Consider the following 12,224-nt stretch of genomic DNA (forward strand, 5'->3'; position numbering starts at 1 on the left):
AGTTTGAAAGAAACTGTTTTCTTCAAACTGTGCCATGTAATTTCCCTACACCCCCTTTTATCCAATGAGATTGCAGGATGAGCCCAACGGACACAGCAGAGATGGAAAGCAATGACTTGGTGCTCCTATCAGCGCGTGATAAAGCAGGTCATTTTCAGGGACAACTTTTAGCTCGTGAGCGAGCACTACTTTTCAGAAATTTCGGCTATAAAAAGTATACAAGAAGTACCCGATTTAAAATAACAAAGCTTTATTGTGACGGTAACAAAAGTCAATGGAACACGTGGAGACGCAGTGATCTGCCAGCCACATCTAAGGGGCGGCTGCCAGTGCGATCTGCCAGCCACATCTAAGGGGCGGCTGCCAGTGCGATCTGCCAGCCACATCTAAGGGGCGGCTGCCAGTGCGATCTGCCAGCCACATCTAAGGGGCGGCTGCCAGTGCGATCTGCCAGCCACATCTAAGGGGCGGCTGCCAGTGCGATCTGCCAGCCACATCTAAGGGGCGGCTGCCAGTGCGATCTGCCAGCCACATCTAAGGGGCGGCTGCCAGTGCGATCTGCCAGCCACATCTAAGGGGCGGCTGCCAGTGCGATCTGCCAGCCACATCTAAGGGGCGGCTGCCAGTGCGATCTGCCAGCCACATCTAAGGGGCGGCTGCCAGTGCGATCTGCCAGCCACATCTAAGGGGCGGCTGCCAGTGCGATCTGCCAGCCACATCTAAGGGGCGGCTGCCAGTGCGATCTTCTTGGCCGCTGCGTTGGCCGTCTTCTGCCCCTTCTTATTGTGCTTCTTGGCAAAACGCATGTTCTTCATGAACTTCGGGTCGACCTGGAGAAGATCAAGGAAGACAGTAAGTTGCGGAAATATGTCACTTTTCATATGTGAACAATACCGAACCTGTGTTCAATTAAAGGGTGTAAATGTGAAGGGTGATGCAGTTGGATCAATCTCCTTCGTTAAACATCACAATCAGCAGATATATATTTAAACACTTCATAAAGAAAAGGACCTCACAGATTAGCTGAATTTCAGTTATGACTCTTTAGAATAAAGGGGTTAGTCTATCTCCCAGGAGTCATTTGACTCCAACTAAATTAATATCTACCAAAGGACTTGTCTCTTATAGGCTTACGTGAATTAAAAATCGAGGCAGTCTGACCAATCAAACCAAAATATAAAACACAACGTGGAAAACAATTTCAAACATTTTACTGAGTTACACCTCATAAGGAAATCAGTCAATTTAAATAAATTCATTAGTCCCTAATCTATGGATTTCACATGACTGGGAATACAGATATTCACATGTTGGTCACAGATACACAAAAAAAAGAAAAGTAGGGGCGTGGATCTGAAAACCAGTCAGTATCTGGTGTGACCACCATTAGCCTCATGCAGCGTGACACATCTCCTTCTCATAGAGTTGATCAGACTGGTGATTGTGGCCTGTGTTCCACTCCTCTTCAATGGCTGTGTGAAGTTGCTGGATATTGGCAGGAACTGGAACAGGCTGGGGTACACGTCTATCCAGAGCATCCCAAACATGCTCAACGGGTGACATGTCTGGTCAGTATGGAGGCCATGGAAGAACTGGGACATTTTCAGTTTCCAGGAATTGTGTCCAGATCCTTGTGACATGGAGCCGTGCCTTATCATGGTGAAACATGAGGTGATGGCGGCAGAAGAATGGCACGACAATGGGCCTCAGGATCTCATCACGGTATCTCTGTGCATTCAAATTACCATTGATAAAATCCAATTGTGTTCGTTGTCCGTAGCTTATGCCTGCCCAATACCATAACCCCACCGCCACCATGGGGCACTCTGTTCACAACGTTGACATCAGCAAACTGCTCACACACAACACACCACACGCTGTCTGCCATCTGCCAGGTACTGTTAAAACCGGGATTAATCCGTGAAGAGCACACTTCCCCAGCGTGCCAGTGGCCATCGAAGGTGAGCATTTTTCCCACTGAAGTCGGTTACGACGCCAAACTGCAGTCCGGTCAAGACCCTGGTGAGGACGACGAGCATGCAGATAAGTTTCCCTGAGACGGTTTCTGACAGTCTGTGCAAAAATTCTTCAGTTGTGCAAACCCACAGCTTCATCAGCTGTACAGGTGGCTGGTCTCAGACCATTTCGCAGGTGAAGAAGCCGGTCGTGGAGGTCCTGGGCTGGCGTGGTCTGCGGTTGTGTGAGGCCGGTTGGACAACTGACAAATTCTTCAAAATGATGTTGGAGGAGGCTTATGGTAGAGAAATTAACAGCCAACAGCTCTGACGGATATGTCACAACTGTCAGGTGGATGGATTATCAAAGGAGAAATAATCACGAACAAGGATGTAAAACACATTTGCGTAAAATTTGAAGAGAAATAAGCTTTTTGTGTGTTTGGAACATTTCTGGGACGTTTTACTTCAGCTCATGAAACATGAGACCAACACTTTATTGCCTTTATATGGTTGTTCAGTGTTATATAGACTAATATAATATATAATATACAGTACCAGTCAAAAGTTAAGACGCACCTACTCATTACAGGGTTCTTTAATTTTAACATTTTTTTTTTAACTACATTGTAGAATAATGAAGACATCAAAACTATGAAATAAGACATGGAATTATTTTTAGTAACCTAAAAAGTGTTTGATTGATTTGACTAGATTGTTCAAAGTTGCCAGCCTTTGTCTTGATGACAGCTTAGCACACACTCTTGGCATTCTCTCAACCAGCTTCATGAGGTAGTTACCTGGAATGCATTTCAATTAACAGGTGTGCCTTGTTAAAAGTTCATTTGTGGAATTTCCACCCTAATGCGTTTGAGCCAATCAGTTGTGTTGTGACAAGGTAGGAGAGGTATACAGAAGATAGCCCTATTTGGTAAAAGACCAAGTCCGTATTATGGCAAGAACAGCTCAAATAAGCAAAGAGAAATGACAGTCCATCAATACTTTAAGACATGAAGTTCAGTCAATTTGGAAAATGTCAAGAACTTTGAAAGTTTCTTCAAATGCAGTCGCATTTTCCATCAAGTGCTATGATGAAACTGGCTCTCATGAGGACCGCCACAGGAAAGGAAGACCCAGAGTTACCTCTGCTGCAGAGAATAAGTTCATTAGTTACCAGCCTCAGAAAAGGCAGCCCAAATAAACACTTCAGAGTTCTAGTAACAGACACATCTCACCATCAACTGTTAAGAGGAGACTGCATGAAATCAGTCTTCATGGTCAAATTGCTGCAAAGAAACCACTATTAAAGGACACCATTAACAAGAAGCGACTTGATTGGGCCAAGAAGCATGAGCAATGGACATTAGGCCGGTGGAAATCTGTCCTTTGGTCTGTTGAGTCCAAATGTAAGATTTTTGGCTCCAACCGCCGTGACTTTGTGAGACGCAGAGTAGGTGAACAGATGATCTCCGCATGTGTGGTTCCCTCCGTGAAGCATGGAGGAGGAGGTGTGGTTCCCACCGTGAAGCATGGAGGAGGAGGTGTGATGGTGTGTGGTTCCCTCCGTGAAGCATGGAGGAGGAGGTGTGATGGTGTGTGGTTCCCACCGTGAAGCATGGAGGAGGTGTGATTCCCACCGTGAAGCATGGAGGAGGAGGTGTGATGGTGTGTGGTTCCCTCCGTGAAGCATGGAGGAGGAGGTGTGATGGTGTGTGGTTCCCACCGTGAAGCATGGAGGAGGAGGTGTGATGGTGTGTGGTTCCCACCGTGAAGCATGGAGGAGGAGGTGTGATGGTGTGTGGTTCCCACCGTGAAGCATGGAGGAGGAGGTGTGATGGATACCACAACATTCCGCTGCCATACGCCATCCCATCTGGTTTGCGCGTAGTGGGACTAGCATTTGTTTTTCAACAGGAAAATGACCCAAAACACACCTCCAGGCTGTGTAAGGGCTATTTGACCAACAAGGAGAGTGATGGAGTGCTGCATCAGATGACCTGGCCTCCACAATCTCCCGACCTCAACCCAATTGAGATGGTTTGGGATGAGTTGGACCGCAGAGTGAAGGAATAGCAGCCAACAAGGGCTCAGCATATGTGGGAACTCCTTCAAGACTGTGGGAAAAGCATTCCAGGTGAAGCTGGTTGCAGGCAATGGGTGGCTACTTTAAAGAATCTCAAATACATTTTGATTTGTTTAACATTTCTTTGCTTACTACATGATTCCATATGTGTTATTTCATAGTTTTAATGTCTTCACTATTATTCTACAATGTAGAAAAGAGTAAAGATATTAGTCCATATATAATATCCTGTTATAATATATATATAAAATCACAAGTAGTATTATAAGCATGAAAACAGGAAAAGTAGCTCCTACAAATGGAAATTGTGCACTGCATGGTTTAGCCCCCCAGTCACGGGCCAAAGGGCTCTGGGAAGATGTAGGAATATACAGAACACCGTCCTCACCAAGCCGAGGGCCGGGGACAAAGCTTGCTCTCCGACGTCGTGGAAAGGGACTGTACGTCACAGCATCGAAGTGCTACGCTCCCATACGCCACAAGGACAGAGCCGTGGGAGAGCAACCTCACAGGATGTCCACGTCACAATTACAACCCCTTGATTTTGATACATTTATATTATTTGAGGCACCCACATCTGATGTACTAATCACATTGATTGATGGATCAGCCAGAAGCAGATCATTACACAGGGTGTCCAGCCACTCTGCCCAGAGATGTTAGAAAATACAAGACTGGTATGATTCTTTATATTGTGAATTGTTCAGTGGGGTCTTTGATACATCCTTGACATTATGTCCAGAAAGTCGGATTTCGTGACCTAATACATCAGATAATAAGCACCGAGCTCTTGACAGAGCGGTGTGGGTTTTCTCGCAAAAACTTAATTTAAAACGTTGTGGTCGTCGTCTTCCAAATTGTTTACAGGTCGTAAATAACTAAATTAGCCTGACGAGCCGAATTAAATGTAAAAGGCTTTGAAAAAATAATTGCGTACACTCTGTGGGTACGTTGCTATTTCAGAGATACACTTGTTTTTGTGAGAAGTCTTCGAAAAAGAACAGGAACTTGTCGTTAATATGAACAGCGTACAGTAAAATATGAAACTACGATAAGCATCTCTACCATTTATACCATCTCTATACGGTTGTCTGGAATTGAGAAGATGACGAATTCAACGGTAAGCCTGTCATTTATACCATCTCTATACGGTTGTCTGGAATTGAGAAGATGACGAATTCAACGGTAAGCCTGTCAGTTGGCCTTACATTCTCAAACAGCCACGCTGACGAAATGCTATTTTCCAGATTTTACACAACTTTGTTCGCTGACCTCCATTGAATTAGTCACCCTAATTTTGACCATCCTACAAGGGTAAAAACTCCAGTAAGTTTCGAATGGATTATGATACAAGACATGAGGTTTGGACCATTGGTTTTCTTAGAGGATTATCTACACAATTAAAATATTATTTTACCTATTGATCAAAATATGCATTTTTTTTCATTGGACACCTTACAATACATACCCCTTTCATGGACTCGTATCGGTCTGGTCTGGGCTTCTTGATCCCGTTCCTATGGGCCTTACGGGCTGTAGACAGACAGGAAAGAGACTGGTACACAAAACTTTTGGGAACCGTTTTGAACAGGGCATCATTAGTTAACTAACTAGCCCATCATCGTCACTCAGCGATTAACCTGGTGTAGCTAACTAGCCCATCATCGTCACTCAGCGATTAACCTGGTGTAGCTAACTAGCCCATCATCGTCACTCAACGGTAACCTGGTGTAGCTAACTAGCCCATCATCGTCACTCAGCAGTAACCTGGTGTAGCTAACTAGCCCATCATCGTCAGTCAGCGGTAACCTGGTGTAGCTAACTAGCCCATCATCGTCAGTCAGCGGTAACCTGGTGTAGCTAACTAGCCCATCATCGTCAGTCAGCGGTAACCTGGTGTAGCTAACTAGCCCATCATCGTCACTCAGTGATTAACCTGGTGTAGCTAACTAGCCCATCATCGTCAGTCAGCGGTAACCTGGTGTAGCTAACTAGCCCATCATCGTCACTCAACGGTAACCTGGTGTAGCTAACTAGACCATCATCGTCTCTCAGCGGTAACCTGGTGTAGCTAACTAGTCCATCATCGTCACTCAGCGGTAACCTGGTGTAGCTAACTAGCCCATCATCGTCTCTCAGCGGTAACCTGGTGTAGCTAACTAGCCCATCATCGTCTCTCAGCGGTAACCTGGTGTAGCTAACTATCCCATCATCGTCACTCAGCGGTAACCTGGTGTAGCTAACTAGCCCATCATCGTCACTCAGCGGTAACCTGGTGTAGCTAACTAGCCCATCATCGTCACTCAGCGGTAACCTGGTGTAGCTAACTAGCCCATCATCGTCACTCAGCGGTAACCTGGTGTAGCTAACTAGCTCATCATCGTCTCTCAGCGGTAACCTGGTGTAGCTAACTAGCCCATCATCGTCACTCAGCAGTAACCTGGTGTAGCTAACTAGCCCATCATCGTCACTCAGCAGTAACCTGGTGTAGCTAACTAGCCCATCATCGTCACTCAGCGGTAACCTGGTGTAGCTAACTAGCTCATCATCGTCTCTCAGCGGTAACCTGGTGTAGCTAACTAGCCCATCATCGTCACTCAGCAGTAACCTGGTGTAGCTAACTAGCCCATCATCGTCACTCAGCGGTAACCTGGTGTAGCTAACTAGCCCATCATCGTCACTCAGCAGTAACCTGGTGTAGCTAACTAGCCCATCATCGTCACTCAGCAGTAACCTGGTGTAGCTAACTAGCCCATCATCGCCACTCAGCAGTAACCTGGTGTAGCTAACTAGCCCATCATCGCCACTCAGCAGTAACCTGGTGTAGCTAACTAGCCCATCATCGCCACTCAGCAGTAACCTGGTGTAGCTAACTAGCCCATCATCGCTAACCTGGTGTAGCTAACTAGCCCATCATCGCCACTCAGCAGTAACCTGGTGTAGCTAACTAGCCCATCATCGCTAACCTGGTGTAGCTAACTAGCCCATCATCGCCACTCAGCAGTAACCTGGTGGAGCTAACTAGCCCATCATCGTCTCTCAGCGGTAACCTGGTGTAGCTAACTAGCCCATCATCGTCTCTCAGCGGTAACCTGGTGTAGCTAACTAGCCCATCATCGCCACTCAGCAGTAACCTGGTGAAGCTAACTATCCCATCATCGCCACTCAGCAGTAACCTGGTGTAGCTAACTAGCCCATCATCGCCACTCAGCGGTAACCTGGTGTAGCTAACTATCCCATCATCGCCACTCAGCAGTAACCTGGTGTAGCTAACTAGCCCATCATCGCCACTCAGCAGTAACCTGGTGTAGCTAACTAGTCCATCATCGTCACTCAGCGATTAACCTGGTGTAGCTAACAAGCCCATCATCGCCACTCAGCGGTAACCTGGTGTAGCTAACTAGCCCATCATCGTCTCTCAGCGGTAACCTGGTGTAGCTAACTAGCCCATCATCGTCTCTCAGCGGTAACCTGGTGTAGCTAACTAGCCCATCATCGTCTCTCAGCGGTAACCTGGTGTAGCTAACTAGCCCATCATCATCTCTCAGCGGTAACCTGGTGTAGCTAACTAGCCCATCATCGTCTCTCAGCGGTAACCTGGTGTAACTAACTAGCCCATCATCGCCACTCAGCAGTAACCTGGTGTAGCTAACTATCCCATCATCGCCACTCAGCAGTAACCCGGTGTAGCTAACTAGCCCATCATCGTCTCTCAGCGGTAACCTGGTGTAGCTAACTAGCCCATCATCGTCACTCAGCAGTAACCTGGTATAGCTAACTAGCCCATCATCGTCACTCAGCGGTAACCTGGTGTAGCTAACTAGTCCATCATCGTCACTCAGCAGTAACCTGGTGTAGCTAACTAGTCCATCATCGTCACTCAGCAGTAACCTGGTGTAGCTAACTAGCCCATCATCGCCACTCAACGGTAACCTGGTGTAGCTAACTAGCCCATCATCGTCACTCAGCAGTAACCTGGTATAGCTAACTAGCCCATCATCGTCACTCAGCGGTAACCTGGTGTAGCTAACTAGCCCATCATCGTCTCTCAGCGGTAACCTGGTGTAGCTAACTAGCCCATCATCATCTCTCAGCGGTAACCTGGTGTAGCTAACTAGCCCATCATCGCCACTCAGCAGTAACCTGGTGTAGCTAACTAGCCCATCATCGCTAACCTGGTGTAGCTAACTAGCCCATCATCGTCACTCAGCAGTAACCTAGTGTAGCTAACTAGCCCATCATCGCTAACCTGGTGTAGCTAACTAGCCCATCATCGCTAACCTGGTGTAGCTAACTAGCCCATCATCGTCACTCAGCGGTAACCTGGTGTAGCTAACTAGCCCATCATCGTCTCTCAGCGGTAACCTGGTGTAGCTAACTAGCCCATCATCATCTCTCAGCGGTAACCTGGTGTAGCTAACTAGCCCATCATCGTCACTCAGCGGTAACCTGGTGTAGCTAACTAGCCCATCATCGTCTCTCAGCGGTAACCTGGTGTAGCTAACTAGTCCATCATCGCCACTCAGCGGTAACCTGGTGTAGCTAACTATCCCATCATCGCCACTCAGCAGTAACCTGGTGTAGCTAACTAGCCCATCATCGCCACTCAGCAGTAACCTGGTGTAGCTAACTAGTCCATCATCGTCACTCAGCGGTAACCTGGTATAGCTAACAAGCCCATCATCGCCACTGAGCGGTAACCTGGTGTAGCTAACTAGCCCATCATCGTCACTCAGCAGTAACCTGGTGTAGCTAACTAGCCCATCATCGCCACTCAGCAGTAACCTGGTGTAGCTAACTAGCCCATCATCGTCTCTCAGCGGTAACCTGGTGTAGCTAACTAGCCCATCATCGTCACTCTGCAGTAACCTGGTATAGCTAACTAGCCCATCATCGTCACTCAGCGGTAACCTGGTGTAGCTAACTAGTCCATCATCGTCACTCAGCAGTAACCTGGTGTAGCTAACTAGTCCATCATCGTCAGTCAGCAGTAACCTGGTGTAGCTAACTAGCCCATCATCGCCACTCAACGGTAACCTGGTGTAGCTAACTAGCCCATCATCGTCACTCAGCAGTAACCTGGTATAGCTAACTAGCCCATCATCGTCACTCAGCGGTAACCTGGTGTAGCTAACTAGCCCATCATCGTCTCTCAGCGGTAACCTGGTGTAGCTAACTAGCCCATCATCATCTCTCAGCGGTAACCTGGTGTAGCTAACTAGCCCATCATCGCCACTCAGCAGTAACCTGGTGTAGCTAACTAGCCCATCATCGCTAACCTGGTGTAGCTAACTAGCCCATCATCGCTAACCTGGTGTAGCTAACTAGCCCATCATCGTCACTCAGCAGTAACCTGGTGTAGCTAACTAGCCCATCATCGCTAACCTGGTGTAGCTAACTAGCCCATCATCGCTAACCTGGTGTAGCTAACTAGCCCATCATCGTCACTCAGCGGTAACCTGGTGTAGCTAACTAGCCCATCATCGTCTCTCAGCGGTAACCTGGTGTAGCTAACTAGCCCATCATCATCTCTCAGCGGTAACCTGGTGTAGCTAACTATCCCATCATCGCCACTCAGCAGTAACCTGGTGTAGCTAACTAGCCCATCATCGTCTCTCAGCGGTAACCTGGTGTAACTAACTAGCCCATCATCGCCACTCAGCAGTAACCTGGTGTAGCTAACTAGCCCATCATCGCCACTCAGCGGTAACCTGGTGTAGCTAACTATCCCATCATCGCCACTCAGCAGTAACCTGGTGTAGCTAACTAGCCCATCATCGCCACTCAGCAGTAACCTGGTGTAGCTAACTAGTCCATCATCGTCACTCAGCGGTAACCTGGTATAGCTAACAAGCCCATCATCGCCACTCAGCGGTAACCTGGTGTAGCTAACTAGCCCATCATCGTCACTCAGCAGTAACCTGGTGTAGCTAACTAGCCCATCATCGCCACTCAGCAGTAACCTGGTGTAGCTAACTAGCCCATCATCGTCACTCAGCAGTAACCTGGTGTAGCTAACTAGCCCATCGTCGCCACTCAGCAGTAACCTGGTGTAGCTAACTAGCCCATCAGCCACTCAGCAGTAACCTGGTGTAGCTAACTAGCCCATCATCGCCACTCAGCAGTAACCTGGTGTAGCTAACTAGCCCATCATCGTCACTCAGCAGTAACCTGGTGTAGCTAACTAGCCCATCATCGTCTCTCAGCGGTAACCTGGTGTAGCTAACTAGCCCATCATCGTCACTCAGCAGTAACCTGGTATAGCTAACTAGCCCATCATCGTCACTCAGCGGTAACCTGGTGTAGCTAACTAGTCCATCATCGTCACTCAGCAGTAACCTGGTGTAGCTAACTAGTCCATCATCGTCAGTCAGCAGTAACCTGGTGTAGCTAACTAGCCCATCATCGCCACTCAACGGTAACCTGGTGTAGCTAACTAGCCCATCATCGTCACTCAGCAGTAACCTGGTATAGCTAACTAGCCCATCATCGTCACTCAGCGGTAACCTGGTGTAGCTAACTAGCCCATCATCGACACTCAGCGGTAACCTGGTGTAGCTAACTAGCCCATCATCGTCACTCAGCGGTAACCTGGTGTAGCTAACTAGCCCATCATCGTCACTCAGCGGTAACCTGGTGTAGCTAACTAGCCCATCATCGTCACTCAGCAGTAACCTGGTGTAGCTAACTAGTCCATCATCGTCACTCAGCAGTAACCTGGTGTAGCTAACTAGCCCATCATCGTCACTCAACGGTAACCTGGTGTAGCTAACTAGCCCATCATCGCCACTCAGCAGTAACCTGGTGTAGCTAACTAGCTGGATAGTTTCACAGTTATCCATTCATTTCTACTTACACTGGTTGTGGGTGGTGTGATTTTTTGACTTTGCCATCTCTGTTCTGTGGAGCTGTTGACGAAAGAAACATGTGGAATTTAATTGTAAAGTAACTTTTGTACAAAGATCCAACCTGGAACTTACGTTTCCGTGCTAAATGCCCCCGTTTATAACGCTGTAGTTACGCGGATAAGATACCGGTACAGTAGTTAGCAAGTTTCGAACAAGCCAGAGATCCGAGATGCGTCTGCAATGATATGAACAACGACATGATTCGCCTTTTAGGAGGTGAATGTTTTAGATAAAAAAAGTAACACCAGCACTGTCCTTTTCAACAGTGGACTACTTCAGTTTGATGATATGCAAGCGGCATGGAAAGCCTTCATTTTGCTAGCAAGATAAAGCTAGCGACTAGAAAACCCGAGCTATGCGTGGTTAATCATCTAACGGGGAACAAAGTTAACAAATTTAAAGACGACTGTGTTGTAGGTGATATTTTACACTATATGTACACATTCACATCGTATATGAATCTACAACATAGATATGAGGATTGATGCAGATCATATGTTGGACTCTGGAGTAAAATTAGTTACCTGCCAGACATACAGACGACAACAGGAAGAGGAAGAAATGACGCAGAGTTTCTAAACCCAGAGGCGCAACATCGCAAGACTTCCGAGAACGTTTATGAAGCAGACCAAACAGACCAGTCCGGGTTTTGGGGTTTGAGATGTCAATGAGAGAAGTGAAAAATTCTTCCTTAGTTGTTCAATTTCTTGAAATCTAAAGCAATAACCTATATTCTAGCTAATGTCTTAAGTAGTTGACCATGTTATTACTCCAACCTTATGAAAGTAACAAACTTACACGTTTTAATTTTTGTAAAAAAGATTACTTTATATTGAAGGAGTGGCTTTGATTTGACGGTTTGCACATGCGCAGTTTTGGCGCGGGAAGACCGTTAGACCCGATGACGTATTTCTGCGCAAGCGCTTAGCTAGCAACGCCACCATGACGTCAGGGATTTCTATTGGAGAAGTAGTTTTTGCATATCATCATACTTTACTGTCTTTGTATGGACCATCGATTCAAACGAGCATAGGTCAGGAAAAATAGAAGACGTTTTAAAGACAACACGTCCCTCTAGTGCAGCGTAGGAGACATTACACAATCTAATTTTCCAACCAGCAAGTGTCGCTTAAATAAAGGGGATTTTCTACAGCCACGAATATAAACCAGAAAAGTACGGATAGGTCTGTGAGAGGAGCACGTTGTGAATTATTTAATTATCGTTATCTGCCAGACCTGACCTCAGAACATGAAGGGTTTTCCTATTTAATCTTTGTA

The 12,224-nt window shown here is 46.9% G+C and overlaps 2 protein-coding genes and 1 non-coding gene across 3 annotated transcripts; all 3 read right to left on the minus strand.

Annotated features, from left to right (window-relative positions):
* Positions 1–233: 233 nt before the first annotated feature.
* On the minus strand, positions 234–11,529 carry LOC129851338 (60S ribosomal protein L29-like). Its single transcript, XM_055917804.1, has 4 exons — positions 11,471–11,529; positions 10,895–10,946; positions 5,507–5,571; positions 234–830 (listed from the first exon to the last, which is right to left on the minus strand). The coding sequence occupies exons 2-4, from the start codon at positions 10,929–10,931 to the stop codon at positions 720–722; spliced, it is 213 nt and encodes a 70-aa protein (XP_055773779.1). The 5' UTR covers positions 10,932–10,946; positions 11,471–11,529; the 3' UTR covers positions 234–719.
* LOC129851653 (small nucleolar RNA SNORA73 family) lies at positions 4,342–4,564 on the minus strand. The gene has a single exon (XR_008759022.1). It is a non-coding gene; the product is annotated as a small nucleolar RNA SNORA73 family (small nucleolar RNA).
* On the minus strand, positions 10,012–10,888 carry LOC129851337 (uncharacterized). The gene is made up of 2 exons (XM_055917803.1): positions 10,798–10,888; positions 10,012–10,713 (listed from the first exon to the last, which is right to left on the minus strand). The coding sequence occupies exons 1-2, from the start codon at positions 10,878–10,880 to the stop codon at positions 10,107–10,109; spliced, it is 690 nt and encodes a 229-aa protein (XP_055773778.1). The 5' UTR covers positions 10,881–10,888; the 3' UTR covers positions 10,012–10,106.
* Positions 11,530–12,224: the final 695 nt, after the last annotated feature.

The sequence above is a fragment of the Salvelinus fontinalis genome, chromosome 3 (genome assembly GCF_029448725.1).
Source record: "Salvelinus fontinalis isolate EN_2023a chromosome 3, ASM2944872v1, whole genome shotgun sequence".
NCBI classification, from domain to species: Eukaryota; Metazoa; Chordata; class Actinopteri; order Salmoniformes; family Salmonidae; genus Salvelinus; species Salvelinus fontinalis.